Source organism: Macaca nemestrina, chromosome 13, assembly GCF_043159975.1.
Source record: "Macaca nemestrina isolate mMacNem1 chromosome 13, mMacNem.hap1, whole genome shotgun sequence".
NCBI lineage: Eukaryota > Metazoa > Chordata > Mammalia > Primates > Cercopithecidae > Macaca > Macaca nemestrina.
The window spans coordinates 74181325-74208943 of NC_092137.1; the positions used below are offsets into that span (position 1 = coordinate 74181325).

At 43.9% G+C, this 27619-nt stretch overlaps 1 protein-coding gene across 9 annotated transcripts in view; it reads left to right on the forward strand.

Annotated features, from left to right (window-relative positions):
- Window positions 1-4588: 4588 nt before the first annotated feature.
- The window catches only part of LOC105465278 (deoxyguanosine kinase), a 35940-nt gene continuing 12909 nt past the window's right edge, over window positions 4589-27619 (forward strand). Inside the window, exons 1-2 of one of the 9 annotated variants that reach the window (XM_011713625.3) lie at window positions 6017-6347; window positions 19434-19546. In XM_011713625.3, coding sequence (XP_011711927.1) covers window positions 6206-6347; window positions 19434-19546 — 255 coding nt within the window. In that variant the 5' untranslated portion in view covers window positions 6017-6205. Of the gene's footprint in view, window positions 4607-6016; window positions 6348-17317; window positions 17508-19433; window positions 19547-21675; window positions 21699-24029; window positions 24053-27619 lie in introns of those variants that run through there. The other 8 variants (XM_024787821.2, XM_011713624.2, XM_071076927.1 and 5 more) reach the window with 8 other exon arrangements.

The window sequence follows — 27619 nt, forward strand, 5'->3', positions numbered from 1 at the left end:
TGTGAGCCACCATGCCCAGCCAGGTTGTATTTTGCCCCAAAATCAATTAAGAAAGGAGTAGCATCCTTAGGAAGGACATTTTCTCTCCTTCCCTCTCCCGTTCCTCCTCCTCCTCCTCCCCTTCTTATTAATTTCCTCCCTACCCACTGCTCTAGGTCAATTTTGTTTAATTTTACAAGTATTTACTGAATTTTTGGCATCTGGAATTGCCGGGTAAGGCGGCAAGGGATTTATATTTCCAACAAAGATGATTCCTGCCCATTAGGGTCTCACTGCATACAGGCAGAGATAGACACATGCATACAAGACAGTGACACAAAGTGAAACAAAAGCGCCTAAAAGTACTATGATAAAATAAGGGATGATAATAATAGCTAACATTTATTCAGTGATTTCAATAGGCCAGGTTAAAATTTTTGCATGGATTTCCTCAATTAATCCTCACCACAACCTTATGAGGCAGGTATTAGTATCATTTCCCATTTTATAGTTAGGTTACTGGTTACTAGCTAGTTCACCTTAGAACAAGATCCTCACATTGGGCTGGTGCACCTTTCACCTCCCCACCTAGCAAAGGCCCAGCCTTCGTGCCCCTATCAGATCCCACCTGGTCCATGAAGCTTCCCAGACACACCCATTTGGAGACAGTGGAGTCCAGTGGTTAAGCGCAGAGACCTCAATGTCAGACATTCCTTTCACCCTCCCAGCATTTGATCTCTGGGGGTGGGGTGGGACGGAGGAGCGGCTTTCATAAGCCCTTAGGGGATTTCTGTGTGAGGACCAGTTTCCCAGAAGCAGACCTGGAAATGAGGATTCCCTGCAAATGACTTATTAAAGAAGCGCTCTGAGGAGAGCTGGTAAGCAGAGTGGGGGGTGAGGGGGTGCAGAAGAGGAAAGGGGAGGAAACCTGGCAAGAGTGCAATTGCAGATAAAGTCCTGGAGAGGGCAACTTCAGCCTGGCCCCGCCCACTGGGAGCTCTGGAGTCTAAGGCTAGCCTGGTGGAGGCCAGGGAGCCAGGCTTTCACAGTCCCACCTGCCAGTGATTGGTGAGGGTGCTCCCTGGGAGGACTGAAGCCCTAGGCTTTCCATCTGTATCAGCAAAGGCCTCCTCCAAAGGAGAGCTGCAGGCTCTGGCTGCTGGAAGAGAAAGCACAGGAGGAGGTGGGAGCGATCTGAGGAGATGTAGGGCACTGACACTGCACGATGGAGGGACATCCGGACCTCCACGTGGAGAAGGGCAGGCTGCCCAAACCATTCTCACCAACCCTCGGCACCCATCCAACCTCCCTTCCCCATGCTTCCACCCCTACTCCAGTCTTACTCCACTTCAAGTTTTAAAAATGCTGTCCTAAATTCTTCAGTGGATGTGGAGTTATCCACTGATAGAGAGAGGGACAGTGGCTTGAGAAAAGTGGAAATCCAACTGGAAGTCTTTTAAAGATCGACAAAAGTCAGGTGTGATGGTTCACTCCAGTAATCCCAGCTACTTGGGAGGCTGGGGTGGGAGGATCACTTGAACCCAATTCAAGCCAGCCTCTAACAAGCAAGACCCCATCAGAGAGAAAGAGAGAAACAATGTCCCAGGCACTGAGGGCCCACGAAGGCAGTCATTACTTATTATGTGTTATATAATGTCTATTGGGTGGTAACTGTGTGGCAGGTGTGGCAAGTGGATTCTCTCTCTTAATCCTCACCCCCAGGTCACTGGAATCCAGAGCCCATACTCTTAACCACCTTTTGATATGTCTCCCTTTATGATTAGGTGTATCAGTACAGTTCATTCAGGGGAGCAGAGCCACTATGGGTATTATGGGAATAAGGGCTTTATTACAAGAATGAGATTTATCCAAAGCCTGAAGGAGCTGGGAAAGTGAAAGTCTGCAAGGAACTGTGGGATAATCTGAGAGGAGTCACAAATGAGTGGAGGACTAGGTGAAACCTATCTGCCGGGCACCTCTGTCTGTCATAGCATCTGACTAGAAGATTTCCACAGAGCACTGGCTGACACTCCCACTCTGCCTTCCAAATCTCACCCCAGGTCCTCTTTTGGCCAACTCTAACTCAGAGCCTTGTTGGTAGTGGGTTCTGAAAGTGTACTTTCCAGTTTAACCAAATCGATTTAGCACAATCCAGCACATTAGAAAATCTTCAATGTAGGTGAGATATAGCTGACTAAAATTCCAGGCTGCAGAAGAAAGTTTGGGCCACATTTTTATATGTTTATCTCCCTTTTTGAATGGCTGCATGACATTTTATATAATATTGGTCAGTATTTTATGTATACAGTAGCATTTACAAACACTGGAAAAATAGTAACTCCTTCAGAGCTGCACTTCAAGGACTAAGCAGAGTGTCTGGCATGCAGTAGATGCTCAGCAAATATTGGATGAATGAGTGGCTGCTGAAAGACTAGAGTTCCTGCAGGGCAACATCAACTCCTACTTATCAACTCTAGCAGATATTTGAAAATCGCCCAGGGGCAGGAAGTGGCCTCATTCTCCTAAGTAATGGGGAGGTAATTCTACTCACCGGTATGCCACCACTTTCAGTCTCTGGCTAGCACCCAAGTGGAATGAAAACTCCCTGTTTACTGCTTCCAAGAGGAACTGATCACCACCTCTTTGGGGTGTCTTCTTTGCTCATGATGATCGCCTTAATTGTACTTCCTCATGCACAAAAGTGGGGCCCCAACCCTCTTCCTTGGCCACAGCTGATTGAACCATGATTAGACACCTGAACACAGGTGGGCAAATCAGATTCTCCCTTCTGGGAATTTGGAATTGGGACCCAAAACCAAAAAATAACATTTAACAAAACAAGCATAAATAAGTAAAGGGGGATAGAAAATTATTACTAATTAATTAACATAACTGACAGGCATTTTAGGCAAAAAATATTTTAGTTTCTTACATTACACTCCACATCAAAAAAATTTTGAATGCTTTTAGAGGCTGGGTGCGGTGGCTCACACCTGTAATCCCAACACTTTGGGAGGCCGAGGTGGGTGGATAACTTGAGGCCAGGAGTTCAAGAGCAGCCTGGCCAACATAGCAAAACCCCGTCGCTACTAAAAATACAAAAACTTAGTCAGGCATGGCGCATGCCTGTAATCCCAGCTACTCAGGAGGCTGAAGTATGAGAATCGCTTGAACCTAGGAGATGGAGGTTGCCGTGAGCCAAGATCGCCCCGCTGCACTCCAGCCTGAGCAAGACTCTGTCTCAAAAAAAAAAAAAAGACGCAAACGACAGAGAGAAAATATTCACAAAGGACTCATCCAGAATATTTGAAGAATAAGACAAGCAAAAGACAACAAATAGAAAAATGGACATAAGACTTCAACAGAGGATACTGAAATGATCAATAAACACACGAAAAGATGTTTGATTTCATTAACCCGCAGGAAAATGTAAATTAAAACCACAATAAGTTATAATTACACACAGCAAAATGGATAAAATGAAAAAAAGCTGACAATATCAACTGTTGGTAAGAATGTGGGACAACCAGAACTCTCTCTCACTGATGATGGTGGTGTCAACGGCTGGCCACTTCACCATAAAATTTTTAAAAATAATTTTTAGGAGCTCTGTTACTGGTAGAGGGTGTCCAGGTTCTTGGCATTTTGAACAAAGAATTGGACAAAACGCACAAAGCAAGGAAAGAATGAAGCAACAAAGCACAGATTTATTGCAAACCAAAAAACACTCCCCAGTGTAGGAGGGGTCCAAGCAAGCAGCAATTATAGAATTTTCTGGCGTTGGCCGGGCGCGGTGGCTCAAGCCTGTAATCCCAGCACTTTGGGAGGCCGAGACGGGCGGATCACAAGGTCAGGAGATCGAGACCATCCTGGCGAGCACGGTGAAACCCCGTCTCTACTAAAAATACAAAAAACTAGCCGGGCGAGGTGGCGGGCGCCTGTAGTCCCAGCTACTCGGGAGGCTGAGGCAGGAGAATGGCGTAAACCCAGGAGGTGGAGCTTGCAGTGAGCTGAGATCTGGCCACTGCACTCCAGCCTGGGCGACAGAACGAGACTCCGTCTCAAAAAAAAAATAAATAAATAAACGCCAGAAAATTCTTTTTTTTGTTTTTTTTGTTTGTTTGTTTGAGACGGAGTCTCGCTCTGTCGCCCAGGCTGGAGTGCACTGGCCGGATCTCAGCTCACTGCAAGCTCCGCCTCTCAGGTTTACGCCATTCTCCTGCCTCAGCCTCCCGAGTAGCTGGGACTACAGGCGCCCGCCACCGCGCCCGGCCAGTTTTTTTTTTTGTTTTTTTTTTTTAAGTAGAGACGGGGGTTTCACCGGGTTAGCCAGGATGGTCTCGATCACCTGACCTCGTGATCTGCCCGTCTCGGCCTCCCAAAGTGCTAGGAGCACAGGCTTGAGCCACCGTGCCCAGCCTTCTGGCGTTTAAATACTTCCTAGAGGTTTCCTATTGGTTACTTGGTGTACACCCTATGTAAATGAAGTAGTGGCCAGCGATCAGTCTGATTGGTTGCAGGAGGGGACCAATCAGAGGCTGAAGTGAAGTTACAAAGTTTTACCTTATGCAACTAAAGATTTGGCCTGCCACCAGCCTGATTGATTGCCCGAGGACACCAATCAGAGGTGCTTTCAATTTTTCATCTGCCACCCAGAAAAGCCGGGGTTGCAAAGGGATTAGCTTCTGGTCCTTTTGTTACTTGGGCTGGAAAGCTGGGATTTTCCTTTTGATTTAGTTCTAGGAAGTCAACCTGAATCGGCCTTAGGTTCCCTGTCTCCAGACCCTATTTTCCTGCCTGGTAACTTTTAGGAGATTAATACCTGCCTGCAGACAATTTACTCGTTTAACTTTCACAATGCTCCTGAGGCAGCAAGATCCTGGAGAGGCAGAGAGCCTCTCAAGGTTTTTAGGATGAATATTTCCAAGTCTGAGTTTACATAAGTTAAATAAATGTAAGCAGTATTTTTTTTTTTTTTTTTTTACAGAAGTGGCTGCTGGAGTGGAGATGGGAATGGGTAGGACTTTAGCCGCTCCAGTAGCCATTAACGCCCCACCCTGGTTATCCTAACAAAATTCGGTGTATTAAAAAAAAAAAATGTTCTTAATATATAAACATGACCTCAGCCATCCTATATATACATCAACATAAGAAAAAGGTCCTGTGCTTTCTATGGGAACAGCTTAGGTATCCCAGCCCCGGTCCTTCTCCAGCCCCCTTTGCCATCAGATCCTTGTCTTCTAGAACCTACCACACCTGAGTTGTGCCTGAAGGCCGGTTTGGCCTGTTGACTCCCGGTTTTGACTCTGGTGATTCAAGCGACTGGAACTAGAAGCACCATTTAACAACATTTCGTAAATCATTAGTTCTGAGGTTGTTATGACGACGGGGCGTGGCAGTCCGGCCTCACCTGTGGCAGCAGCTTAGGTCCCTGCCCTTCTGTTGAGCACACTTCACCGACAGCAGGACTCAGGTTTTATACACCGGCAAGTCTCTACCCGCCATTGCTTACGTGCACAGAACCCAACCTACCAGGTTTAAACGATTTCCAGTCACATACCTGAGCCACCACCACCTTATCCTGAAGGGATTTTTGGCTATAATGCGAATCGATTGACCGAACATTTATTTACTTACTCAAGACACAAACTAAGAGATGGGGTGTAACTGATTATCTGTTAATTTAGTCAATAATATGCCAGCATTGTGCAGGGAATTACAGGGAATAGGAAAAAGTTAAATTTGTGTAAATCATCAGATTGAGTCATTTTCCTACTTTAAAACTTCCATTTTCTTGCAGTATTAAAAACCAGACAACAAGCACCTGGAGGAAAAAAATCCCCTTAAAATTAGTTTCTATTTTTAATTTGTCTTCAGTTATAAAATTTATTTTAAAGTTATACAAAAATGAGGTGGTTGGACTGTGGAGTTATGTCTCTTAAAATGTTATTTATCCAATGAACAAAAACCGAGGAGCCACTCACACCGCAACTCCTGTTACTAGCAAATTCTGCACCCTTGTAAAACCCTTCCTTCTCGCAACGCTTCTTTACAAACATCGCGAGAGCAGAGCGGTCTCTTGGGCGCACCCCGTCGCATGTTCAACCCCACCCACTTCCTGCCTGACGATCTCCTTACGTCAGCGGTGCGCTGGAGCGAGTGAGCAGCGGTACCTAGGGCGGAAGTGCTCTCCGCGGAAGTGATCGCTGTGCGAATCGTGGGTGGGATGGCCGCGGGCCGCCTCTTTCTAAGTCGGCTTCGAGCACCCTTCAGTTCCATGGCCCAGAGCCTACTCGAGGGCGTTCCCTTCTCCAGGGGCCTGCACGCGGGGCGCGGGCCCCGAAGGCTCTCCATCGAAGGCAACATTGGTAAGGGCCGGAAAGCGACTGCCAAGCCTTGGCCTCCGCCACGCAGGTGACAGAGGCTGGGAAAGGAGCTGGGCTCGGAATGGCCCGCGTCTGATGCGGCCGGCCTCTCTTTCTGGGCTGCGAGGAGGGCCTTTCCCCTCGCAAAGTGCACTGTGGATCTTTGCCGCCTTGATTTTTAGAGTATCGGGCCTCATTACCCGCCCACAGGGACACCTTTGTTGGGGCATAAAAGCCACGCAGTTAGTGGCTAGGACAAGAATTTTATTAGCTGTTTGTAATAGATCGAAATTGAAGCGACAAGCGGGTGCAGTTTATTTGTTCTCCTAGATAGGGTTGCCATATTTAGCAAAAATTAAAAATAATATCCAGTTAAAATAGAATTTAAGATAACGAATAATTTTTAGTGTGTGTCCAATGCAATATTTGGGGCATCCTTACACCAAAACAACAACGAAATCACTCATTGAAAGTTCATATTTAACTGTGTCCTGTATTTTATCTGGCAACCCTATTCTAAGAGAGTTCCTAAACTTAAGTCCTTCAAATACCACATTCACAGTTTTTGTGCCTGTGCTAGTTGCATGATAATTTCTTAAGGCTTTTCTTAGAAGAACCTCACTTTTTAACTTAAAAACATGTATTAAATTAAAAATAATTTTGTTACAAGAATGAGACCCAGTATCTTGAATAAAAAGTAGTCAAAAAGCAAAATGAAGGCAAAACATTTCAATTTAATATTAATAAGTTCTGACTTGATACTTTTACCTGCCAAGGTACTGAGCCCTAAAAGGGGCTTAGCAAGTGTTGAGTACTGAAGACATTCTAGCAGCAAACTGACAATTTCTTTTTTTATTCATTCAACAAATCACCTTTTGAGCCACTTCCATATGCCAGCACTGTTCTTGGCCTGGAGAATACAGCTGTGAATAGAAGAAATAGAAATCTCTGCTCTCATGGAACTCAAGTAGGGAGAGATAGACAATAAACAACACGAATTAAGCAAGGTGAACAATATGTTAGAGAGTAATGAGTATGATGGAGAAAAATCAGGGATGAAGAATTGAGGGAAGCTTTTATTTTATTTGAGATGGAGTGTCACTCTTGTTGCCCAGGCTGGAGTGCAGTGGCTTGATCTCGACTCACTGCAACCTCAGCCTCTCTGGTTCAAGCGATTCTCCTGCCTTAGCCTCCCGAGTAGCTGGGATTAGAGGCACCTGCCACCACACCCAGGTAATTTTTGTTTTATTATTAGAGACAGGGTTTCACCATGTTGGCCAGGCTGGTCTTGAACTCCTGACTTCAGATGATCCGCCTGCCTCGGCCTCCCAAAGTGCTGGGATTATAGGCGTGAGCCACCGTGCCTGGCCGAAGTTGTCATTTTAAATAAAATAAGCAAGGCCTCACTGAGGTGACATCTGAGCAAAAAACTGAAGAAGGTGAGGGAGCAAACCATGTGGATACCTGTGAGAAGAATCTTCTAAGCACAGTGAAAAGCAATTGGAAAGGCCCTGAGGTGGAAAGTGTGTTTGGGGAATAGGAGGGAAGTTACTGTGGCTGAACTCGAGTGAGCAAGGACGGTAGGGAAATGAGGGCAGAAGCCCAAGGGTTGGCCAGATTTTTATAGGCCTTATCATGGGTTTTTAATCTTACTGAGATGGGTAGCCATTGGAAGGTTTGCGGAGTCAAGCGACAGTTTTACTTAGATTATAAAAAGATCACTGTGGCTGATATGTTGAAAGTAAAGGGTGTTAAGTGGTATTGCAATAATTATGGTATGTTGGACCTTTGTGAAAGTGGTGAGACATGATTGGATTCTGGTTATACTTAGTTATATGTTAACAAAAATTGAGTTACATTTTAAGTAAAATTTAACAGTGGAAGTGGTGAGAAATGATTGGGTTCTAGTTATATTTTAAGGTAGGGCCAATTGGATTTGGTGACAGGTTGAATGCAGAGTGTAAGATAAAGAGAGGGGCCAATGATGACTCCAGTTATTTTGACTTGAGTACTTGAAAGATAGACTCCTGATTTTCTTTATTTCCTCCTTTCCTTCTTTCTCCCCTCTCTTCCCCTCCCTTGGTGGGGTTTTGCCCTGTTGCCCAGGCTAGAATACAGTGATGCGATTGCATCTCACTGCAGCCTGCCTCCCAGGCTCAAGCCATCCTCCCACCTTAGCCTCTTGAGTAGCTGCAACCACAGGTGTTTGCCACTATGCCTGGCTGATTTTTTATATTTTTTGTAGAGATGGGGTCTCACTGTATTTCCCAGGCTGTTCTTGAACTCCTGGGCTCAAGTGATCGTCTTGCCTTGGCCTCCCAAAGTGCTAGGATTACAGGCGTGAGCCTTGGTTTTAAGCATGTTAGGTTTTTACATGCCTATTAATATCCAAGTAGAGGTGTTGGATAGGTAGTTGGATATGTAAGTTCAGAATTAGGGTCTTCCTGGACTGGAGCTGTAAATGTAGGTGGTACTTAATGCTAGAAGACTATGTGTTGATGGAAAGGACTGAGCCCTGGGCATGCAAATATTATGAGACTGGGGAGGTGGGAAGGAATAAGCAGAGACAGAGAAGGAATGCCCACTGAGACAGGAGAAAAAAACAGAATGATATCCTGGAAGCCAAGTGAAGAAGGTGTTCAGTGGGAGGGAATGATCAGCTGTGTTATACTGTTTAAGTAAATGAAGGTCTTTGGTGAACTCGAACAGTTTTAGGAGTGTTGGGAGTGAAAGCCTAATCCGTATAGGTTCAAGGAGAATGGGAGGTGAGGAGAGTGGGTTAAGATAACTGGAAGTTTTTAGAAAGGGAAGTCATGGGGTGGTAGCTGAAATTAGAAGACGGTATGAGAGTTTAACATTTTAAATTTTCTTTTCGTAAGAAGAATTAGAGCAGGTTTGTAAGTTGACGGAAGTGGTCTAGTAGAAAGGAGGAAAACTGGTAAATTGGGACAGAGGATAGAATTGCTGGAGTGATTTTTAAGCAAGAAAGAATGGGATCTATTGCCCAGTGGGAAAGAATTTAGCCTTAGCTAGGAGCACAATTCGTCCCTAGTAACAGAAGTGATAGCAAAATATATGAGCACCAACTTGAGTGGGTGTGGTGGGAACTTGGGAAGATCTTTTGGTTGTGTCTGTCTTTTTTTTTTTTTTTTTTTTTGTGAGCCGGAGTCTTGCTCTCTCCCAGTCTGGAGTGTAGTGGCGCCATCTCGGCTCACTGCAAGCTCTGCCTCCCAGGTTCACGCCATTCTCCTGCCTCAGCCTCCTGTGTAGCTGGGACTACAGGCACCTGCCACCACGCCCGGCTAATTTTTTTTTTTTTTTTTTTTTTTTTTTTTTTTTTTTTTTTTTAGTAGAGACAGGGTTTCACCATGTTAGCCAGGATGGTCTCAATCTTCTGACCTTGTGATCTGCCCACCTCGGCCTCCCAAAGTGCTGGGATTACAGGCGTGAGCCACTGCGCCCGGCCTGGTTGTGTCTGTTTTCAGCGTGAAATAGGAAGAAAGGTCATCAGCTAAGAGTGAATGTGGAGACACGACTTGAAATACTCTAGTGAATAAGCAAGAGAAATGTTAAATTGCTGGGTACCATTTAGGACCCACTTTGAGTTAGTGGTCATGAATTTAAAGTGAGACCAGTCACCATGGCTGCGTGTTTTTCTCCAGCCAAATCGGAAACATCGAAAGGAATGGGAAAGGAGAGTCCTGCTATTTGCCTGATGATGTTATTATTTAAATACGTTTTGTACTGTACTTTGAGAAACACACCCCTAAAGGAAGCTCTGTCCTCAAAGCCCAGAGAGAGAACAGGGTATATATCACAAAGTAACTTAGGACAGGTCTGACCTTTGCTTCTTAACCTCAAATTTCTCTGCTTCTTTCTTGCTTTCTCATGCAACAGAGGCTTACTGAGTGAGGACTAAGACTCCACTCTCATGCTAAGCATAGCAGTGAATAGGTTACAGTTCCTGTCCTTCAAGGAGCTCACAACCAAATGGGAGAAACAGACTTGACATAATTTTCTTTTCTTTTCTTTTTTTTTTTTTGAGACAGTCTCACTCTGTCACCCAGGCTGGAGTGCAGTGGCACAATCTCAGCTCACTGCAACCTCCGCCTCCTGGGTTCACGCCATTCTCCTGCCTCAGCCTCCTGAGTAGTTGGGACTACAGGTGCCCACCATCACGCCCGGCTAATTTTTTGTATGTTTTAGTAGAGATGGGGTTTCACCATGTTAGCCAGGATGGTCTTGATCTCCTGACCTTGTGATCCACCAGCCTTGGCCTCCCAAAGTGCTGGGATTACAGGCGTGAGCCACCGCGCCCCTCTGACTCGACATAATTTTCATACTGTGTGGTGAGATCCGTGATTGGGCATGGAAAGCCAGAATCTCTGGGGTAGGAATTCCCAAGAGGAAGAAGAGGAAAAAGTATTTCAAGCATAGAAAGCAACATGTGCCAAGGTGGTGAAGCCTGAAGAGACATATGCAGTTTTTTGTTTTTGTTTATGTTTTTAAGACGGAGTCTCATTCTGTCACCCAGGCTGGAGTGCAGTGGTGTGATCTCATCTCGCTGCAACCTCCACCTCCCAGGTTCAAGTGATTCTCCTGCCTCAGCCTCCCAGGTAGCTGAGACTACAGGCATGTGCCATCATGCCTGACTACCACATGCAGTTTTAATGGAAGGGAAATAGTTGGATGTGCCTGGAGTTGAAGGGACCTGTGAAAGCGTGACAGAACAAGAGATTGGAAGGGTGGGATTTGCCATATGTCGAAGAGCCTTGTGGACCATGCTAGTTTGTCCTGTTGGCAGTGGGAGGCTGTTGAACACTTGAAGCCAGTGTGTGCCATGACCAGATTAATTTTAAAAAGGAAACTGTGTAGGATGAGAAAGAAAGCTCCATAAAACAGGCACTTTCTTTGTATATTTTGTTTGCTGCAGTACCCATAGTGCCTTGCATCCAGTTTGTTGGATGAATGAATAGATGAATTGGAACAGAGTTGAGTCTGTGCACTAGTTTTGTGGCTATTGGAGTAATTGGAGGGAGGAAAGATGCAGGCCTGAATAGAAGAACTGGAGAGACAGAGAAGTGATGGTGTGAGAGAGATTTTGGAAGTGGGATTGACAGGATGTGGTGGCCACTTGGAGGCGAGGGATGAGGAGGAGTAGAGGAGGGTGACACTGAGGTTCATCAGGAATAAAGGGAATAAAGGAAGAGGCGGTCTGGGGAGGGTAGAGTGATATGTTTTGTATGAGGTTCCTGTGAGAAATAGAGGTGTTCTGAGACAGATTGGAATATATGCCTGAAGTCAAGAGAGTCTGGAGATGGGTGCTGAGGTTTCAGATGTGGAAGTTGTTGACTGGTGGGGCGTAGTTGTTGAAGCCTTGGAAGTAAATGCAGTTGCCCCAAAAAAGGGTGATGCGAAGTGGAATGGGGGAACCTAATCTGACTCTTTTTTCCTTTCATCTCCCACTACTCTTCATCACCCCACACACCCTGATGACTCTCCCTAGACAGAATTAGTCACTGCCTCCTCTGTGGGCTGACATAACATTTTGTACCCACAACTGCTGCAGCACTTGAGTTCTGCTGAGCTTGTTTGCACATTCACCACCTTCCTTGGGCTCTGACCACTCAGTGTGCTGTTCATCTTTGTATTGCTGACACCTAATGCCCGCCTTGACCCAGTGTACTCAGTACTGACCAGATTCTTGAATCCTGTGCTGTGATATCCATGTGGAAGTTAGGCATTGGTACCCACACAGGGAATATACTAGACTGCTTTTTAAATCAAGAGTGAGCATCTTCTCTAATCACAGGTAACATCCTCAAGCAAATCAGATTGAGAGCACCCATTCAGGAAACCTGAACAGGGAAGGTGAACCCCTGTCCTAACCAAAATTAGGTATGTTTGGAGGGGGTTTTCTTGTATTCCTTCTGCTCTAAGTCCTGTTATTCTGATCCTGAAGGTGCAGACAGTGGCATGTAAGGAAAATTGATCAGTGAAGTAGCAACTAATGGCATCTAGCATGACTTACGAAGATATAAGATTATAAGATGTGTGATTGAAAGTCAAAAGCTTGGTACCTAGAACCCCTGAAAATCTAAAACATAAAACACTTAGCCTCTCTTCTAAGACTGTTCATCCCTACAGTATATTATCATCTTCTTGTGATTATCTTACGATTACAAGCCTAAATTGAAGAAAAGATTGCTGTATGAAATCTCACTGTCAGTAAGTCATCTCAGCATTTTTACTTGATGTTCAAAGACCCAACCAGAGAAGAGGAAACTCTTTTGCACTTTTCAATCAAGAGACTTAAACATAAAGCAGTAGAGGGCTTCCCTAATAACATGTTTCCTCCAGCATTCAAAATTAGTGACTTCACATCACTAATATGTGTCTTTTACTTATTTTGAGTATAAATGGTTGGGGAAAGAATCCTTGGGAAAAAATAGCCTATTTATATCAAATACTGTGTAGTGGATTCTCTGTGCCTGTGACTCACCTCCTTTCATCCATCTATCACTGTTCTCATACTCAGGATGCAAAGGTTCAGTCTCTGTCTTTAAAAGTGAGCTCCCAGTCTAGCTGGAGGGAGTGATGAGTGAACAAATAATTACAGTGTAATCCTTTGGTAAACCAGAGCAGGCAGTAATTAACTCTGCCTAGAGATGAAGTGGAGCTGGAGAGAGTTCAAGGAGGCTTCGCAGAGAAGGTGGCAGTGGAAAGCTGAATCACCTGGTAGGCAAGGCAGGGAGGAGGGGATGCCAGATCAGTAAGAGTCTTTTGTGCTAAACAGATGAGTTTGGATCATAGGAAGGTGTGAGGAAGTTTTTTGGCCTCTTTTTTTTTTTCGTAAACAGTTTTTCATGAAAAAAAGGCATCAAAGTAAAATGTATTAAGTTTTTTCTAAGCCTGCTGACTGATTTTTATTAACTTTGCCTAGAATGCTTTTAAGCTTAGAGCCTGTGTGATCCTGAGTACTCTGTCTTGGGGTTGGAATATAACTTGAGGGCAAGCTGTCAGCCTAGATCATCATTTCAGTTATAGTACCTACCACTTGGTAGCTACTCCATAAACATTTGTTGATTGAATGAATAAGTGAATGAATGCAGCATCAAATACAGTATCTGAAATAAAAGGTTTAATTTTTTTTGGAAGGATTTTTTTAAAAAGACATTAGACAGTTTTATATGTTCTGATTGTTGGATTTTGGTAAAAGATTTCAGAATTGGATTTTTTTTCTCATGTTTTTCATCTTGTTCAGGAGATGAAAATGCCTAGAGGTGATAAATATAGGCTACTGTGAAATACAACTGTATTAGACGTAAAATAATGGGATCTGTTATTTTGGGTATTACATCATATGCTATCTTACTACTAGATTTTAGCATTACATAGCTATGGTAGGCATTGTCAGTTTATAGAAAATTTTGTGGGGGGAAAAAACCATGCCTTAGGAAAAGATGAGTGGTAACAACAGAACTCTCTGGCCCAGCTTGTGGAATGAGAATCGTGGAGCTAATGAAAATCAACATGTTGAAGTAATATACTCTTAAGAAAGTACCTTCCACCTTTTTGAAAGTCCTGGCAATATAACAACAGAGAACACCGGTGGCCAAGGTCCTAAGGGAAGGTTTGATGCTGCTTGTAAGATCCGATACCTTCCAAAATTCATAATACTAAGAGTATATTGAAAGATAGGCCGGGCGATGTGGCTGACGCCTGTCATCCCAGCACTTTGGGAGGCTGAGGTGGGCAGATCACCTGAGGTCAGGAGTTCGAGACCAGCCTGGCCAACCTGGTGAAACCCTGTCTCTACTGAAAATACAAAAATTAGTCAGGTGTGGTGGCATGTGCCTGTAGTCCCAGTTACTCGGGAGGCTGAGAGGCTGGAGAATCAGTTGAACTCAGGAGTCAGAGGTTGCAGTGAGCTGAGATAGCCCCACTGCACTCCAGCCTGGGCAACAGAGCAAGACTCTGTCTCAAAAAAAAAAAAAAAAAAAAAAAAAGAAAGATAACAGCAGTGGCCCGGTGCAGTGGTTCACGCCTGTAATCCCAGCACTTTGGGAGGCCAAGGCAGGTGGATCGCTTGAACTCAGGAGTCTGAGACCAGCCAGGGCAACATGGTGAAACCCTGTCTCTGCCAAAAATACAAAAATTAGCTGGGCATGGTGGCACACACCTATAGTCCCAGCTACTCGAGAGGCTGAAGTAGGAGAGTCACTTAAATCCAGGAAGCAGAGGTTGCAGTGAGCCAAGATTGTGCCACTGCACTCCAGCCTGGGCGACAGCTAGACTCCGTCTCATAAACAAACAGTATATTGGGCAGGTCAAACATACTGGACCAGCTACCCAGCAGGCTGAGGTGAGAAGATCACCTGAGCCCGGGAGGCAGAGGTTGCTGTGAGCCAAGATCGCACCACTGCACTCCAGCCTGGGTGATAAGAGAGAGACCCCCATCTCGAAAGGAAAGGTAGCAGCTAAGCTGGGATCTAACTAAATTGCAGTAAGTCTGAGATAATGATATCATAAGAGATTGACTGAAGAAGTAGGCTTTCTCTAGACAGGGGTGTTCTGATCACTAGGAGGAGGCCTCTGAAGCAGTGGAGAGCCAAACACCACCACTCTTACGAACCCCCTGTGAACACCTTGAAACATTTGTCAAAACAGACAAAAAACACCCCAGCAGGAAGGAAAAAAATGTATATTATGAACAGGTATCACAGCACTGAGAAAGTTATACTGTGTCTAGCTTTAATAAAAACATATAACTTTGAATTATTTTTTAAAGTAATTATTCCACATCTGTGGGTGGTACCTGGCACAGCTCAGTTCCAGTGGAATTAGTTTAAGAAATACTGCCCTGTAGTGAATTACTCAGGCTCTCCAAGCCCCAGAAACATGGATGGCACAGCTCTTAGGACCTTTCACCACCATTTACTGTCATTGTATGCTGAAGCTGCTTTCTGATTACTAAACTGGCTTTCCAGAAGCCTTGGAATGGAGAATGGGTTACAGAGTACCCTGGGTATTAGATGTTATTGTTCCAGTCATTGGAACTGTGTATTTCCTGTTACATCTAATTTGTTGGCATTCCAGAATTTATGTGTTTAAATTGCATGAGTCAATTTCTTGGAGTCCTGACTGCTCTTAGATGAACTAATAGTGTCTGACCTCACAGCCCTTCCTTTCCATCTGCAACAGTTTTTTTAAGGTAATTGTTTTTAACTTTTAAAAAATATAAGTAATTCTGGCCAGGTGCGGGGGCTCACGCCTGTAATCCCAGCACTTTGGGAGGCCGAGGTGGGTGGATCACGAGGTCAGGAGATCGAGACCATCCTGGCTAACACGGTGAAACCCTGTCTCTACTAAAAATACCAAAAAATGGGGCCGGGCGCGGTGGCTCAAGCCTGTAATCCCAGCACTTTGGGAGGCCGAGACGGGCGGATCATGAGGTCAGGAGATCGAGACCATTCTGGCTAATATGGTGAAACCCCGTCTCCACTAAAAAAAAATACAAAAAAAAACTAGCCGGGCGAGGTGGCGGGCGCCTGTAGTCCCAGCTACTCGGGAGGCTGAGGCAGGAGAATGGCGGGAACCTGGGAGGCGGAGCTTGCAGTGAGCTGAGATCCGGCCACTGCACTCCAGCCTGGGCGACAGAGCGAGACTCCGTCTCAAAAAAAAAAAAAAGAAAAACCAAAAAATTAGCCAGGCGTGGTAGCGGGCGCCTGTAGTCCCAGCTACTTGGGAGGCTGAGACAGGAGAATGGCGTGAACCCGGGAGGCGGAGCTTGCAGTGAGCTGAGATCACATCACTGCACTCCAGCCTGGGTGATGGAGCTAGACTCCGTCTCAAAAACAAAAACAAAAACAAAAACAAAAAAATATATATATATATATATATGTATGTATGTATATATGTAATTCTAACAATTACTCAATCCCAGCCATCTAACAAATCAGCTACGTTTATCTTTTCATATTCATTAAAATGACTTTTTAGCTATTAAATAGCAGGGACCATATTTTAGACTTGTTAAACAACCTACAATCTAAATATTGACCATCTGGCCAAATATTTTAAGCAAGGGCTTACTCAGGGCAGACAGGTATCTGATAATATACACATTCAACCACTTGGCACCTAACCAGTGTGGTAGGAATTCAGAGCTAGAGAAGTAATGAAGAAATGGGACCTCAGGCTTGCTGGGGAAAAGGATTTAGACACAGGCCTGGAAGAGCAGGGGAGGGCATTTATTCATTGGAGTGTGGGAAGAGCAGGGATTGAACAGATGTGAAGAAGCACACACAAGTTAGGTGGAGGTGGGGACTGAGAGATGAGCGTGACTGTACAAATCTACAGATTCATGCTGTTTGTTCTTATCCTGCCTATTCAGAGAGGAGTTGGGGTGGCATATAGTAAATGTCATCTATTAAATGTGTGGGTTCTTGTGCTGAGACATCAGCACCCCAATCAGTAACCATAAGTGGAAGGATGCCCCCCTTCTTTCCCTTGAGATAGATTACTTCTGATAGAGGAGACTGAGGTCCAGATACAGTCTTTTTTTTTTTTTTTTTTGGAGACAGAGTCTCGCTCTGTGCCCCAGGCTGGAGTGCAGTGGCGCAATCTCGGCTCACTGCAAGCTCCACCTCCCGGGTTCACGCCCTTCTCCTGCCTCAGCCTCCCGAGTAGCTGGGACTACAGGCGCCCGCCACCGTGCCCGGCTAATTTTTTGTATTTTTAATAGAGACGGGGTTTCACCGTGGTCTCAATCTCCTGACCTTGTGATCTGCCCGCCTCGGCCTCCCAAAGTGCTGGGATTACAGGCGTGAGCCACCGCGCCCGGCCCAGATACAGTCTTAAGATTCATTTTTTATTTTTCACAAATATAGGTTTCAGAGAGAACTGAAATTAGTAATATACTGTGTATTTTATTCATTTGGCCAGGTCATTAGGTTGCAGTTTGTTTTCTACCCTGGAGGAGCCCCATTCTCTAGCTGGAGAAACACAATGACAGGTGCAGTGATGGAGTCTCACCCAGAATACCAAGCCAAGCACAAAGGAGGACTAGCTAATCCAGCTCAGAGGTATCAGGATCTGGGAAGGCTTCACACAGGAGGTACATCTAAACAGAACCTTGAGGATTGAGTAGGCGTTGGTCAGGTGAGGAGAGGAGAGGAGGCGCTTCGGGAAATGGGAAAGCATATGCAAAGTCATATTTGCAAGAGAACATGGCATGATTGGAGTTTGGTCCTGCAGGAGTGTAGGCTCCCTAAAGGAAAGCCGAGGCCAGAGAGGCATACACAGGGATCAGATCTTGCTGTGTCTTGCAGACCATGTTAAAGAGTTTGGAATTTGTCATGAAGCTTGTTCAGGTCTTAGCTCAGATGTCACTAACTTCCCATTGCCCTTAGAATAGAATTCAGCCCTCTTACCATGGCCACAAGGCCCTATGTGACCTGGCCCTGGACTGCCCATGTGGCCACGTCCATCTTGAGCCACTCCTCCGTCGCTTGCCCTTGCTGTAGCCAATAGGGAGTTGTCAAAAGATTGTAAGCAGTGTTATTTCATGTTCAGTCTGGCCACAGTACGGAGCATGGATTGAAGAGAGCAAGGCCAGCATCAGAAAGGCAAGAGATGATAAGAGGCTGGTCTTGAGCATGGAGGTGGGAATAGAGAGAAAAAGACAAATATGAAAAATTTAGAAGCAAATGCAGAAGGATTTAGTGGCCACCGAGGTTTGGCAGAGGAGGGACTTCTGTCAGTGAGTGGATGGTGTGTTCATACCCTGAGGTCTGGGATACAGGAGGAAGCTCAGTTTGGTGGGAAAGATGATTAGTTCATTTAGGAAATATGTTGACTTTGAGGTGTTTGTGGAATGTCCCAAGTGGAGATGTCTGGAGGGTTCTTGAATAGAGTCTCTGGAGCTCAGGGAGGTATGGGCCAAACATTGGTATAAATGGGAAAAGATAACTTGAATGTTGTGTTACTAGGTTGATTCCATCTCCAAAATATTTCTCGAAACAACCACTACTTTTCACTCCTCTGCTATCACCCAGGGGCAAGCTGCTATATCTTTTAACTAGCCTGCTTGCTTCTGCTTCATCCCATTCTTACGTAGCTGGTGGAGTGATCTTTTAAAAATGAGAAGGAGTCTTATAATTTTCCTACTTAAAACCAATCCTCACTAACTTCCCATTGCCCTTAGAATAGAATTCAGTCTTCTTACCATGACTACAGAGCCCTGTGTGACCTGGCCCCGGACTCCCTCTCTGTGTGGCTACACCCATTTTGAGACACTTCTCCATCACTTACTCATGCTGTAGCCATACTGTATGGCTTCTTCTAGGGCCTCAAACTTCTGTATTGTGTGTCAACTTCTTTCTCTCTTTCAGGTCTTTGTGCATGCTACTCCCTTTGCATGAATTGTCATCTTTTCATTTTTTCAAAGGAGTCTTCTTTGACCTCCTGGGCTATATTAGTGCCATCCTGCATTTTTTCCTAGCACCTAACACAGTTTGTTAGTAGTTAATTTTGTGTTTGTCTACTATCTGTCACCCATACAAGCTCTGTGAGGGCAAAATCCATTCTGTGTTTTGTTTGCCATTGTACCCACAGTGCCTGACAGTCCTGAGCACATAGTCAGCACTCCATGAATATTTTTTAGATTTGTTGAATGAATGAGATTATAATCATTTTTATTTTTTATCTTGAAAAACTAAGAAATTTTACACTGTCACAGCACAAATAGAATGGTGACTCAAGTGATAGAACTTACAGAACTGCTTTCATCTACTTTTACATTTTCAACTGTTATTAAATGCTCTGCCTCTGGAAGGTTGAGACATGGAAATTGCAAATTAAATCTTGAAGGAATTTTTCCTCCCTATTGGCTGTATTCATTATAGCGGCTCTGGTTGGCATGGATTGATCTGTTACCAGTCTAACAATGGTATGGCTGCTGAGTTTGAAATTCAGAAAACTGATACTTGTTCCCTTGAGTTGGGCGTTTGTGGCGGAGTTTAGTAGCAGCCTTCTCCTTCAGCCCTGATTTGGGAAGCATCCCAATACATGCTGTTTGCATTGCAGCTGTGGGAAAGTCCACGTTTGTGAAGTTACTCGCTAAAACTTACCCAGAATGGCACGTCGCTACAGAACCTGTAGCAACATGGCAGGATATCCAGGCTGCTGGCACCCAAAAAGTAAGTTTTTAGTTGTGGTGGGTAGTTGGCAGGCATGGGTGAATAATCTAATTGTCGTAATTTAATTTACTCTGCGTGGGTAAAGTAGCCCAGTTTGAGTATCCTTTTTAAAATAGCTTCATTCCAGAAAGCAGACCACATACACCAGAGAGGATATGACTTGTTTGAATATGTGTAGTTTTGATTTTTGTGGTTTTTATATGTCTATCTAAGTGACTGCCTCTGTTGTTTGTGGTTTCCCAAAGCATGTCCAACCATCATGGATGACTTTGAAGATGAATTTTGTCATTCCTACACTTAAGTATTTATATTATTACTGAAGCTAACCACTAGGATTAATAGCTAATTATAGTGATTTTAACTTTTTAAATAAAGTCTTAGAAATTGGAAGGGTTGTTAGAGAGGTTCCAGTCACACTTTGAGTCAATTGGAGAGGTAACAGCTAACATTTATGAGCACGTACTATGTGCCAGGCACTGTACTATGAGGTATAAGTACATTTCACTTATACCTCATGGCTTAGGCCGTGGTGTGAAGACTATGGCTTTGGCAGAGGTCGTAGGGTTGGTTTCCAGCCACATCAGTGTGAGTAAGCAAGGACCTGTTTGGACATGACCCTCAGAGGGAGCAGAAGCACCATGCCTCCTCAGGCACCATGAACTCCTCTTGCCGCCACCTGGAATATTCACTGAGTGGCACATTCCGGTTCTTAACTCTAATTGCTAAACAATTCTGCCTTTTAATGAGCCACATTGCACCCCTCTGACTCTGACTCATTGGTTCAAGTTCTACCCCCTAAGTCTTTTAACTTTTCCCCGTAACAACCCTATATATAGTTGAAGGTGATGATTTTCCTGTTCCTTCTCCCCCTCAAGTCTCTTTCCTTTTTTTTTTTTTTTTTGACAGTCTCATTCTGTCACCCAGGCTGGGGTGCAATGGTGTGATCTCAGCCCACTGTAACCTCCACCTCCTGGGTTCAAGCGATTCTCATGCCTCAGCCTCCTGAGAGCTGAGACTAATGGGTGCATGCCACCATGCTAGGATAATTTTTGTATCTTTAGTAGAGACAGGGTTTCGCCATGTTGGCCAGGCTGGTCTCAAACTCCTGGGCTCAAGCGATCCACCCACCTTGGCCCCCAAAGTGCTGGGATTATAGGCATGAGTTACCATGCCTGGTCAAGTCTTCTCTCTTTCAAGCCAAACACCTCCGATTTTCCTCCAGGCTATTCTTTACTCTGAAGTAACTTTACCTAAGTGATGAGTCCTAGTTTGTTCACTTTCCACTTTGAATTTACTAAGACTGCTACTTGGAGGTGAACAGGACATTCTGGATGTAGTCTAAGTGGGACCAGAGTATCATGGAACTTGTTCTGGGTGCCATTTTTTTGTATTCCAACCCAGAATTGTGTTAGCTTTTGTGGCTGGCATATCATGGCTATTGAGGATTTTTGCTTCTTAAGTTGTTTCTTTATACGTTTGTATGTGTGCCTGTGTGTGTATTTGTGAAATTAACTTTCCTATGCAGGAATAAATTATATCTTTTTCTGAGTATGCCACAGGTCACCTGTTGAGATTTCAAAATACAGTCGTGGGCCACATAATGATGTTTCTGTCAATGTGTACAATGGTGGTCCTGTAAGATTATAACAACATATTTTTACTGTATCTTTTCTATGTTTAGATCAAAATACCATTGTATTATAATTGCCTGCAGTATTCAATACAGTAGCATGTGACACAGCTTTGTAGCCTAGGAGCAGTAGGGTATACCTTAAAGCCTAAGTGTGTGACAGGCTATCCCATCTAGGTTTGTGTGAGTACATTCTCTGATGGTCACACAGTGACAGAATTGTCCAATGACACATTTCTCAGAACATATTCCTGTTGTTAAGGGATACATGACTGCATGTCCACAATTGTTTGGTATTCCTCCCTTCAAGAAGTAGAGCGTTAATTCTTGCCTTGAATGTGGCTGGACTTTGTGATTTGTTTCCAGTAAATAGAAAGTAGCAAAAATAAGAAATACCTTTCCAGGGTAGGTCATAAGAGACAGGGTAGCTTCCATCTTGTTCTGGGGGAAGCCAGCTGCCGTGTCAGGAAGCAGCCTTTTCAAGGGGCCCACACGGAAGGAACTGAGGCCACCTGTGAACAGGTATGTGAGTCTTTTTAAAATTGTATCCTTCAGCCACAGTCCAGCCTTCAGGACAACTGTAGCCTCAGCCAACAGCTTGACTGAAACTTCATGAGAAACCCTGAGTCCCAGCCACCCAGCTAAGCTCCTTCCCAAATTCTCGCCTCATAGAAACTGAGATAATGAACGTTTTTGTTTAAGCCACTGAATTTGGCATAATTTGTTAGGCAGCAATAGATAACTAATCATCCTGTAATCCCATTATTCAGAGGTAAAATGGACATTTTTCTACAGAGAAAACGTATAGATTTACATGCACTTGCATAAATGTATAAAATATATATACATTTGCTTTTTGAAACAAAAATTGTGATTGCCACCTGTATGTCACTTAATAGACAAGATCTTCCTTTCACAGTGATGTCATTTTAATGGTTGTAGTGTACTGCATAATATGAATATTATTATTTAGTTATCCAGTCCTCTATTTTGAATAGTTTTCTAATTTCTTCCTATTATAAACAATGTTGCAATGATGAGTATCATTGTAGCTTTACTGTTTGTTTTTTACCATGTTTTGTTTATCTTTTTATTCTTCAATGAATTGCCTGTCCAAACCCCTTGCCTTGTTTTTTTCTATTGAAATCTTCATCTTTGTGTAATGGCTTCATAAAAACTCATTGTATGTTAAGTATATTAATTCTCATATATTTGTTTGTCATTTTTCTTTTTTTTTTTTTTTTGAGATGGGGTCTTGCCCTGTGTCCCAGGCTGGAGTGTGGTGGTGTGATCTCTGCTCACTGCAACCTCCACCTCCCAAGTACAAGCAGTTCTCCCTGCCTCAGCCTCCTGAGTAGCTGCGATTACAGGTTCCTGCCACCACACCCAACTAATTATTGTATATTTAGTAGAAATGGGGTTTCACCATGTTGGCCAGGCTGGTCTCGAACTCCTGACCTCAGGTGATCCGCCTGACTTGGCCTCCCAAAGTGCTGAGATTACAGACGTGAGCCACTGTGCCCGGCCATGTCATTTTTCTTTTATCTTAGTATATAATATATTTTTACAATGTTATACATTTCAGTTTTTATGTAGTCTAACCTGTCCTTTTTTCCTCATAGTTAGCACCTTTGATGTTAAGATTGTAGCCCAAGAGTATGAAAATATCTTTATTTCTTTTTGTTGCTTTTGTGGTTTTATGTTTTATGTGACGTTACAAGTTATAGGACTTTAATTTTTTCACAAATGGTTATCTACTTATCCAGTAGTATTCTTGTTTATTCTTGAGCAGAACATATATTTTGTTTTTATTGTGACTGAGATCTTTTTTCCATGTCATCTTCTGAAACTGGTTATTGCTGTTTTAATGGAAAACAGTTGATCGTTATATTTATCTTATATGACTTAATTTCTCATATTATTATTTTTTTATTTGGAGTTTTAGAAAATAATAGTTGTCTCTAAAATAGTAATCATTTGGAAGAGTTTTCTGATATCTGTACCACATTTCTATTTTCTTGTTTTCTTTCATTGGGTAGAACTTCTAGAGCCATATAAACTAATAGCAGTGAGGGTAGTTTCCTTATCTTGTTCTGTCATTAATGAAACTGCCTCTAATATATCAGTGTTAAGTTTGGTGTTTATTATTCATTTCAATAGACCATGTGGTAGACATACCCTTCTATTACTAGAATAGTAACTGGTTTTATCATGATGAAATGTTGAATTTCCATCAGCAACCTCTAGCATTTAGTGAGATAAACATGGGGTTTTTCTTTTTTTTTTTTTGAGATGGAGTCTCGCTGTGTTACCCAGGCTGGAGTGCAGTGGCCAGATCTCAGCTCACTGCAAGCTCCGCCTCCCAGGTTCCCGCCATTCTCCTTCCTCAGCCTCCCAAGTAGCTGGGACTACAGGCACCCGCCACCTCGCCCAGCTAGTTTTTTTGCATTTTTTAGTAGAGACGGGGTTTCACTGTGTTAGCCAGGATGGTCTCAATCTCCTGACCTCATGATCCGCCCGTCTTGGCCTCCCAAAGTGCTGGGATTACAGGCTTGAGCCACCGTGCCCGGCCGAGGTTTTTCTTTTTTAATCTCTTAGTATTAGTCATAGATTTAATAATGGTACCATCCTCACATTTCTAGAATGAACTTTTTTTTTTGTCATGATGTACTATTCCATTAATTTGGTAATGTGTTGTTTGGAATTTTGCATGTATATTTATTTATACAGTTGGTTGGTATTATTATTTGTGTGTATGGTGATTTTTGTTTGTTTTGTCTTTTGGGTTCTTTTTAGGCAGGGTCTCCCTCTGTCACCCAGGCTGGAGTGCAGTGGCATGATCATAGCTCACTGCAGCCTTGAAGTCCTGGACTCAGGTATCTTCCTACCTCAGTCTCTTGGGTAGTTGGGACTATAGGTGCATACCACTGTCCCTTTCTACTTAAAAAAAATTTTTTTTTGTAGAGAGAGGGTCTCACTTTGCTGCCCAGGCTGGTCTCGAACTCCTGGGGACTCAAGCAATCTTTCCACCTCAGATTCCCAAGGTGTTGGGACCACAGGTGTGAGCTGTGATGCCTGGCCCATGTGTAGTTTGTGACAGGTTTTACCATCAATGTTATGAAAATAAATGGAGATATTTTTCTTCTTTTATAGCATGGGAATGATCTATTCCTTGAAGGTATGATAGAAATCATCCTTAAGATTATATGGATTCAGTGCTGTTTGAGGGGAATCATTATTGGACAACTGTTTTCTGCCTCAGTTATTCATGGGGTTTTTTGTTTTTTTGGGTTTTTTTTAGATGAAGTTTTCGCTCCTGTTGCCCAGGCTGGAGTGCAATGGTGCGATCTCGGCTCATTGCAACCTCCACCTCCCGGGTTCAGGCGATTCTCCTGCCTCAGCCTCCCAAGTAGCTGGGATTACAGGCATGCGCTACCATGCCCGGCTAATTTTGTATTTTTAGTAGTGACAGGCTTTCACCATGTTGGCCAGACTGATCTCGATCCCCTGACCTCAGGCGATTTGCCTGCTTTGGCCTCCCAAAGTGCTGGGATTACAGGCATGAGCCACCATGTCTGGCCCCTAGGGAGAATTTCTTTTTTTTTTTTTTTTTTTTTGAGACGGAGTCTTGCTCTGTCACCCAGGCTGGAGTGCAGTGGCCGGATCTCAGCTCACTGCAAGCTCCGCCTCCCGGGTTTACACCGTTCTCCTGCCTCAGCCTCCCGAGTAGCTGGGACTACAGGCGCCCGCCACCTCGCCCGGCTAGTTTTTTTTTTTTGTATTTTTTTAGTAGAGACGGGGTTTCACCGTGTTAGCCGGGATCGTCTCTCGATCTCCTGGCCTCGTGATCCGCCCGTCTCGGCCTCCCAAAGTGCTGGGATTACAGGCTTGAGCCACCGCGCCCGGCCCCCTAGGGAGAATTTCTTAAGCTGATACTCTTTTCTCTTTTTTTAAAGAGTCTTACTTTGTCACCCAGGCTGGAATGCAGTGGCCCTATTATAGCTCACTGCACCATCGCTTCTCAGCCTTTTGGCTAAGATCAAGTGTATAGCTCACTGCAGCATTGAACTCCTGGGCTCAAGCAAATCCTTCCACCTCAGCCTGCAGAATAGCTGGGACTACGGGCATGCACCACTATGCCCAGGTAATTAAAAAATTTTTTTTGTACAGACAGTCTCGCTATGTTGCCCAAGTTGGTCTTGAACTCTTGGCCTCAAGCGGTCCTCCTGCCTTGGCCCCCCAAAGTGCTGGGATTACAGGTGTGAGCCCCCATACCTAGCCCTTAAAGTGATACTCTGTAAGGATCTTCTAATTCACTAATTAGGTTTACTGCATTATATAGTCTGCTAGTTACCATCTTCATTATCTTCATTGGGTGTTTTACTTTGGCAATTGCATTTTTCAACTCTAAGAAAGTTCTTTTCTTATTCCTCCTTTTTTATGACAGCCTATTCTTGTTTAATCAGCAAGGCAGTATCTTTTGTTTTCTCCTGTGTCTACATACAGTGTGTGAATTGTGCTGCAGGCCCATGGCTGCTCCCTGCCATCTCTAGTGATTCCACAGAGACTCTAGGAGACTCAAATTTGTCCTCCTACTTCTACCCCAACTCTTAGTCAGGAGCCATGTGTGAGGCTAGTATGTGTGGGCTTGCGGGGTCAGAAGGAGGGAAATCCCAAAAATACTTCCAAGTTAAATGTTTTTCTGGTCCACTCTGCTCTATATGTGTTGCTCTTGCTGAAGCCTTTCAAAGGGCTAGGACCCTTCTTCGGAATCTAAGAGTGCTTTTTAGCCAAATTGGACTACTTACTGTTGTTTAATCTTTTTTCTCCTCCTGTACTGTTGTCTCTACCTGAAGTGCAGTCTTTTTAATCTCCATTTCCATCTGTGAGAATTCTACTCATCAGTTACTTCCCAGCTTCATGCCACTTTCTTTCAGAAACTCCCTGAGATTCCTTCCACCATCAGTAATCATCCCTTCATCACATGTTCTGCCTTACATTCCAGCTTTGTATATCCTCATCACCCTCTTCCTTTTTGCATTGTGAGCTCTTTGAGTTCAAGAACTGTCTTGTTCACCTTTAGATGGAGGGTGTTGGAATGACGAGGTTAGAGGAAGCCAGGTTTGAATCCCTTCAACATTTATTCACCATGAAACCTTGCACAAGTAAGTTACTTCACCTCTGAGTGGATTTTCCCCTCTGGAAAAGGGGCATTACAGCAGTACTTACCTCATGAAGCCGTTTTGAAGATTAAATGAGATAACATACCACAGTAAAGGTTAAAATAAATGTTAATTCCTTTTCTCTACCCTTACGGTACCCTGTCCATGTAGCGTGTCATCCACACAGGCCTTCAGTTAATGGCGATTGAATGAAAAATACAGCTCCAAAGTGCTTTTGTACAAAACTCACTTTTGCATTGTTGAGTCAATGGCAGATCCAGAAAAGAATCTGGGGTCGGGCATGGTGGCTCATGCCTGTAATTCCAGCACTTTGGGAGGGCAAAACGGGTGGATCACCTGAGGTCAGGAGTTTGAGACCAGCCTGGCCAACATGGTGAAACCCCGTCTCTACTAAAACTACAAAAATTAGCTTGTCATGGTGGCGGGCGCTTGTGATCCCAGCCACTCAGGAGGCTGAGGTAGGAGAATCACTTGAACTCGGCTGGGATGGGGAGGGGGGCAGAGATTGCAGTAAGCCGGGAGGTTGCAGTGAGCTGGGAGGTTGCAGTGAGCTGAGATTGCGCCACTGCACTGCAGCCTGGGTGGCAGAGCGAGACTCTGTCTCAAAAAAAAAAAAAAGAATCCGGGGCTGCTGAACATCCCACACTTGTGCCCACTTGCACATGCTGAGCAAGTGAAATGTTTTAATTATGTTTCATAAAGTCTCTAGAATTAAGTAGGGTTTTGTTTTTATTTGTTTTAACAAACAAATTGTAGTCCTTTTATGAAAGATACAGAATTCTATTTGGTGGTTGATTGGTTGGATTTTCAAATAAGCAGTTGCTTTCTGGTTTGCCTTGACATTTTATAAACAAATAGCTACAGATGGAACTCAAAAGAGAGGCAACATAGTGTTATAGTGGAAAGATTTGATTCAAAGTTAAATTTTAGATGGTTGTTGACTGTTAACTCCTCCCTAGACAGACTTCACAAATCCCCCAATCAGTGATCGTGTTAATTCTGTATATGGTTCTTCCTCTGCTTTTGCTATATTGAAGTGGCATGTCATCTCCCTTTAGAGAGTCTTGTTTAATAGGTAGGAAAATCTCATCCCGGATTATGAAATTTTGACTAAACTGGGGATCTGATTCTACCTTTTTGGTGGAAGAAAACTTTTATAATTCCTTGTTTCGTTGATTATTAAACCTGTTTGGGGAGGTAGGGGTGTATGTGGAGGGGTGTACTCCATGGAGTAAATACGCTTTCTAGGAAATTCTCTTT